The 7,005-nt window shown below is 61.2% G+C and overlaps 1 protein-coding gene across 1 annotated transcript in view; it reads right to left on the reverse strand.

The window, feature by feature from the left end:
• Positions 1-6,069, reverse strand: part of GGT1 (gamma-glutamyltransferase 1) — a 15,012-nt gene extending 8,943 nt beyond the window's left edge. Inside the window, exons 1-5 of the mRNA XM_045289567.1 lie at positions 5,961-6,069; positions 2,407-2,560; positions 1,980-2,144; positions 307-437; positions 20-162 (exon numbers count right to left, since the gene is read on the reverse strand). Coding sequence (XP_045145502.1) covers positions 20-162; positions 307-437; positions 1,980-2,140 — 435 coding nt within the window. The 5' untranslated portion in view covers positions 2,141-2,144; positions 2,407-2,560; positions 5,961-6,069. The remainder of the gene's footprint in view (positions 1-19; positions 163-306; positions 438-1,979; positions 2,145-2,406; positions 2,561-5,960) is intronic.
• Positions 6,070-7,005: the final 936 nt, after the last annotated feature.

The following is a 7,005-nucleotide window of genomic DNA, read 5'->3' on the forward strand; positions in this document are numbered from 1 at the left end:
TGTGCTGGCTGGGCCTCACTTTCCCCCTCTGGGTGAGGCGCAGCATCCGGCCCAGCCCCACGCCCACCCCCATACCTTCCTTTGATTGCTCCGAACTGTTGAACATGGTGGTGGTGGCCAGCGCAGGGGCCACCTCCCGGGCGTTGATGATCTCTGCTTTCCCTGGGAGGGGGAGGCCGGTGGTTGTTGGCCCAGATCAACACAGGGACCCTCTCCCCGTGGGCACCAGGGCCAGCCTGAGGCCCAAGACCAGGCCCAGAAGAGCCAGCCCCTCATGTCCCCCCCACCCCCCGGCCAGGCACTCACGGGTGGTACTGTTATAGATGGTGAAGAAAAGGCCGCCCCCGATGCCCATGCTGTGGGCATTCATGAGCCCCACACACAGCAGAGCCGCAATGGCCGCATCCACTGCCGAGCCACCGTCCCGCAGTGCATCCCTGCGGGGGGAGCGGGGCAGTGAGGACCCCAGACACCCACTGCAAGAGCGGGCTATGAGGACCCCTAAACCCACTGCCAGAGGGGGCTAAGAGGACCCCTTAAACCCACTATGGAGTCACTTTCAACTCACAGCAACCACACAGGGCAGAGCAGAAAGCCTCCCAATGGTTTCCGAGGCTGCCCATCTTCCAGGGGCAAACAGCCTCACCTTTCTCCTTCCTAGAGGCTGTTAGGTTCGAACCATTGACCTGGCCTTGAAGAGCCGGGTGCTTAAGCCACTGCCCACCACAGCTCCTTTGAGCGCCCGTAGGGATGTGGAGTGTGTAGTTGTTCTTTCAATAGCATGTTTGCCATGGTACAACGGGAGGCCCAGGTGACCCACATGGTGGAGGGCTGCATTCCCGCCTGGCAGAGGTCAGAGGGGCCTCAGAAGAGCAGCCACACTGGGAAGGACCTGGGGGCATGTCCATGGAGGCTGCTCCGGCTCCGCACAGTCCTCACCCAAGAGCTCCCTAAACCAGCCCCCTACCCCACGAGCTCTCTGAAGCCCCTCTTCTGAAGCTGGTGGCAGTCGGCCAAGACAAAGCTTGTTAGGAAGCCACTACCTGAGGCCAAGTTAACTGAAGGGACTCTTCCCTTTTAATGTCTTTTGGCCCTTTATCAGAAAGCAGTTATCTGGGGGTTCTCTGAAGCTCCTGAAAGCTCCCCTAAGCCTCCCAGTGAGCGTCCTGAAGCCCCCTCTCCGTACAGTAGACTGCCCCGTGGGGTGCCACTTTCTCAGCCGCAGTCAGAACCACCAGCGTTGGCCCGAGCCGCTCCTCTGACAGGCCCAGCCGACTGGCATTGAAAAGAAACAAAACCTGGTTCTTTAATTAATAACTTTTTCTTTTCCTGTTAGAATCTTTAATTAAATGAAAACTGGGCTTTGTCCCCAGCCGTGTGGGAGGGGTGCGAATGGTTCATGTGCCGGGCTGCTGACCAAAAGGTTTGGAGGGCCAAGGCCACCCGGCTCTGAAGGCAGGAAGGTCCGGTGACAGACTGCCCCCAAACGCAGCCTTGACCAACACCTCTGTGGGGCCGGGTTCTCTGACACAGGTGGGGGCACTGGGGCTCCTGATGGACTGCTGACCATGGTGGGGGTTGGGTTAGAAGAGGAGGAGGAGGTGGGGTGGGTAGAGGAGGAAGTGGAGGCAGAGGTGGTGGCGGTAGAAATGGAGGTCAAGGTGGAGATGGAGGTAAAGATGGAGGTGGGGAGATGGAGGTAAAGGAAGTGCTGGAGGTGGTGGGATTGTAGGGCAGCGTGACGTAAGTCGGTCGGAAATTAATGCTCACAGTGGAGTTTACCCACAGATAGTCGGTGTGGAGGGGGCTGCCCTCAGGGTCAGCACCTTCCTCCTCTCCGTTGTGCTCCCCAGACAGCAGAGAAGGTCAGTCTCTGTGCGTGAGGGTCTTGCCCAGGGCCATGTGTGAGGGGTGGCCCCTGGGCCTGGGTCACCTCGCAGACCCCACACCCCGTCCTGGACGAAGCCCGGCCCACTCACCTCCCAATCTCTGAGCAGCGCTTGGCGTCTGTAGCCACAGCCGCTCGGGGGTACACGTGATCGGGGTGCTGGGGGGATGAGGGCAGACAGAGGCAGAGGACCACGATGAGGGCCACCAGGACGATGGCCACCAGGCCCAGCGCTGCATACCGCTTCTTCATGGCTCTGGACGCGGGAGGGAGCAGAGTCAGGGTGCACTTCCAGCTCCCAGACATAGCCTGGGTCTCCCCCAGCCCCAGACCCCCTCCCCTGGTCTCCCTGTTATCTGGAAATCCTCACTGCTCATCTTGGGTGGGCCAGGAACTCCCTCACTGCCGAGGGGCCCAGCCCACCCTTGTCCCTCCACCTGGACCCAGGCCCAGTGCACCCCATTGCCTTTGAAGAGGGTGCCCCACAGTCCCCCACCACAGGATGGGATGGGACTTACCTCTTGTTCCGGGATGGGCACCCTGAGCTCCACTGTGGGAGGTGTCCAGGAGAGGGGGCAGGGCTCAGCTGACAGGTCCGATGAGATAACTGGGGTCTCCCTCACGTGCAAGGGTCTTCTCAGAGCCTCCCAGCCAGGCAGCCCCCTGCTCTGCCTACAAATGGTGAGGCATGGGTGCTTGCATTTCCACACTCCTCCAGGGCTGCTTCTAGCTCACCTCCCAGGTGAAATGGGGTGGGGGCGACCTTGAGCAAGGTGTTAGAATTGCTCGGGGTCCCTGGGGGTGCATTGTGGGTTTAGTTGATAACCTAGCCTCCCCAAGGGAGAGGGGAGGAGGCTGTCTGTTCCCCCTAAAGCCTGTTAGCTCTCCTCGTCCCTAGGGGTGGCCGGCAGTGGGTGGGCAAGATAGTGGAAAGTTTGGGGACTCCCAAGAGAGTTGACCAGCCAGTCCCCTGAGTGCTGCATCCTCTCCCCCTCTGCCTTTGTCCAGCCTGGGCAAAGGCAGGCAGGAGGACTTTGGGCCCCTGTGGCGGCGCCAGTGGCCCAGGCACCTGACCCTGATGTGAGGGAGAGGTGTGGAATCCAGTTGGAGGGGTCCTTGTGACACAGGGAATATGGGGGTGATGTGTGTGGGAGGACCGCTGTCCTCCTTGTGACTGGCCACTGCTTCTCCTTCCCACGGCTTCAAACCAGGTCCCCATCAAAGCCCAAAGCCCCAGACAGTGCCCTCCAGGCCATGCCCCTGCCACTGCCCAGCATACAGCCCACCCCAGTCCTTGTGTAAGTCACTGAAGCCCCGGGGTCTACTGGCCTTCAGCCTAGGTGGCTGGGTCAGTGGGGTAGAGCTAGCCAGCCCCCCAGGCCCCAGAGGCTGCCACTTTGGCCAGTCACAAGAGGGCACAGGCCCACCCTTCCTGAGCTGTGCAGCCAGAGCAAGGCCCCCTTGGCCACTTGCTGCCCACCCAGGACCTTGGAGTGGGCACCTGTGACCCTCTCCTCCCACACCAGCCTCTTGCCCATAGGTCCACCTTTCTACTCCCAGCAGCCTGCCAGGAATGGGGGAAGGGTCAGACATCAGGAGGGCAGCCCAGCCCTTGCAGACAGCCATCCCCCATCACCCCACCCCCTACGGAAGACACCCTGCGGGGCGCCTAGCATCCGCTTTCCAGCCCCTGCACCCCCACCCAAGTTCGCAAAGATGCCACAGTCCCACGTCCAAGCCCAGAGGTCCAGCCCAGCCCAAAGTGGGCATCAGGAGGGGATGCCGAGGCTGGAGAGTGGGGCCCAGTCCTCAGCCTGCAACATAGGCTACCCTGCTTACCTGAGGCCATGCGGCCCCTCTCTCAGGCAGCTGGCTGGACTAGGGAAGGAGGCAGACTGGCCGCCTGGGAAAATCTCATCACGGGTCAGCCGCCTTCCCCCCCTCCCCCCCAGGAGCATTCAGAGCCCCGCCTTCCCCTCCCACAGGATGCCTCAGGGGGCCTCCAGCTTGGAACCAGGGTCAAGGGTGGGCAGGGCCCCCCTCTCTCCTGGACTCCATATCCCCTGGTGAGCTCCCACCCCCAGGCTCCCACTGTTCCTGCTCTGAGCGTCTGGAACTCCAGGGAAGCAAGCGCCTTGTCTGGCAGAGAAGGTTCTGGAAGTAGCTCAGAACCTAGGCCCAGCCGCCTTACCACACCCCAAGTCCGAGGCCATGGAACCCTCCCGCACCCACAACTCCAGGACCGGTTTCCCCACCTGCCCTGGAACTGGAATGTTAGCGCCCGAGGCCAGGGGAACCCGTGTCTGACAGCTGAACAGAGTCTGGCTCAAAGGAGCCAGGGCCACTCCCTGCCCATATGCCTGGCCACTCCACCCCTGCTCCTGTCTGGACCTTGGACACTGCTCCCCACTCCAGTCTGCCAAGGACAAGGGTCAGCATCTCCTGAATCACCACCCACCCCACCCCAGGCCCACTGTGCACAGGCCCTAGAGCCCGTCAGCCCACCACCACCCTCCCCCTGCCATGACAGAGTTCCCCCCACCCCTACCCCGACACCTGACAGGTCCTGCTTTGATCCCCCGCACCTCCGGCTAAGTCAGGAGGGAACCTCCCAACACACCCTCCCTGCAATTCCCATCAGTCCCCTGATGCAGAGCCCTGCCCCTCTCCAATCTCCCTCCTCCCCCCAGCTGACTCTCGCAGACTAGGGTGGTCCAAGGATGGATGGGGTAGGATCCATGGACAGGAGGCCCAGGATATAGCCCCCAGGGGACCTGGCCCTCCAGGGTCAAAGCTGGGAGGAGGCTATGGGGCTGAGTTCCAGGACGCACTTCTGCATCCTCCCTGCCCTGTGTGGCTGGGGACATCAGGATCAGAAGCAGGGGGTAGAGGGCAACCCAGTCTCCAAGGGGGGCCAATTGGGGGAGATCCTGTGGTAGAGCCCACAGGATGACTAGCAGCAGCTGCCAGCCACCCCCAAAAGGGGAAGTGTTTAATCAGTGGTCATATCACAAGATGTATGAGGCACAGAATGAAGGAGGAGATTCTGCCCCAGGCAGCCTGGGGAATGATGAGGGGCATGATGGCTCCAGGGAAACCACGTCACCACAGAGCAAGGCCAGACACAGTGGTGAGTTCCCTTATCTCTCTCTCACACACACACCTATACACACACACACACACACACCTACACCTCCTGATGGATTCTGGGTGGAGCAGCTCCTGGGATGCTGGGGCAGTGAGGACTGAGCAGGAAGAATTGGAGCTCCCCTGTTGATCCCGCAGCCTAGTCCAGGATGCGTCAGCCAGGTGTCATTCACCCCACAGCCTGGCCAGGAAACAGAGCTTAGACACCTCAGAGGCTCCTGGATCCAGATGGGCCCCAAGGTGCTTCCCCGGCCTGAAGCTGGACACTGCCCTCCCTCAGGTGGCACTGGGCTGGGATTAGGCCAAGCCAGGATGTGATACCAGACTTGCAGAGGAAACTGTCGCAACCGCTACGTGTTCCATCGGCGGCAACGCCCCTTGCACAACAGACCCTATCCCACCCCCACCCAGCCCTACCCAGCCCCTGACCCAGCTGGCACCCCAGGGCTGGCGCACCCCCACTGAGCACCTGGGATTGGAGGGCTCCCCTCCTGATCAATTCCAAGAGATCCACTTGATTCCAGGAAGCTGCTTCTGAGAAGAGTCATCATCCCCCCCACACAGCCAGCCTGGACCAAACCCACCCAAATCCACTGCTGCCCAGTCCACTCCGACCCACAGGCACCTCTACAGGACAGAGAATATAGGAGGCCCCTGGAGCCTCCAAGGCTGCAAATCTTTTTGAAAGCAAACTGCCTCATCTTTCTTCCTCCGAGCAGCTGGTGGGCTTGAACTGCCGACCTTGATGGCTGTGAGTAGGCCAAGGAATAGCCAACGCTGCCACTGCCACCAGGAACATGCGGCTCAACCCACACCCCCACCAGCAGCCTTCCCCTTGGGCAGCTTATGCCCATTTCGCAGATGCGTAAACTGAAGCTGGCAAGTAGGTCGGGGCTGGCTGAGTCCCCAGCCTGAGCTCTCTCACCTGTGACATCCAACAGCTCAGAGCGGTCACAGCACAAGGGGTTGCGGCCACACTCCCACCAGCAGGCTCTTAGCTCAGGTTCTGGCCAGTCCCTCGGAGTTCCAGCTCAGAGTCTGGTCCTCAGCCACTGCTGCTCCTCCCCTCTCCCCCCCACCTCCCGGGGGAGGGCGGCTTTAAAGACACAGGACAGTTGTTCCAGGTGAGGGGAGGCTGTGAGTCCTGAGGTGGCTCCTGAGCGATTGAATTCTCTGGGCTGGGCAAAGCAGTGTTTCCACAGAGACAAAGGCTCAGCCCAAGGGTCAGATCTACAGGTGCTGGGAGGAGGTGAGGTCCGGGTCAGGGGAAGAGTGTGAGCACCTAAACCTTAGGTCCCCCCCACAACTGCAGGGTTGGGGTACCCCCCCAAACATGCCCTGTCCCCCCTCCCTTAGCTAGGGTTGCAGGGGATTGTCCTATGTGGATAAAAGGGAGTCTGCCCTCTGTCCCCCAACTTCCAGAGGTGTTGGCAGGTGTGCTGGGGGTCAGGGGGGCAGTGGAGGCCTGAAGAGTAAGGGGACTGACACCCAATTGGCCTGCCTATCCCTGATCACGTCCCTGTGCTTGCAGCCTGCCCCCTGCCATAACCTGCCCCTTGCTCGGCCCAGCAGAGTAGCATTCAGTCATCCATTCATTCATTCACCGTGCCGTCCAAACACAGGGTCCTCTGGGCCTTCTCTTAAAGAACGTTCCCTCCTGCCCCGAGGGACAGATCTCCAAGGGCAGAGAGGCCAGGGCCCCAGGGAGGGCCAAACACTAGGGGACTGGGCAGAGGGCCCCCACTTGAGTCATGGCCTGGAGTTCCCAGGAACGGCATCTGGTCTGGGGCCAGGGAGAAGGCATGCCCCTTGGCCCCGGCCCTTCCTGAGCCTGAGGTGTTTGGCTGGGAAGGGAGGCGGCAATGCTGGACTTTGAGAGCTCACACAGGCTTTGAATGTGTCACAAGCTGGTAAGCCATTAACCATGCCAGGGCTCTGGTGGGTACCTGCTAGCAGCCAGCCGGGCTCAG

Source organism: Echinops telfairi, unplaced genomic scaffold (genome assembly GCF_000313985.2).
Source record: "Echinops telfairi isolate 266 unplaced genomic scaffold, ASM31398v2 ScPeMD7_29;HRSCAF=101, whole genome shotgun sequence".
Classification (NCBI taxonomy): Eukaryota; Metazoa; Chordata; class Mammalia; order Afrosoricida; family Tenrecidae; genus Echinops; species Echinops telfairi.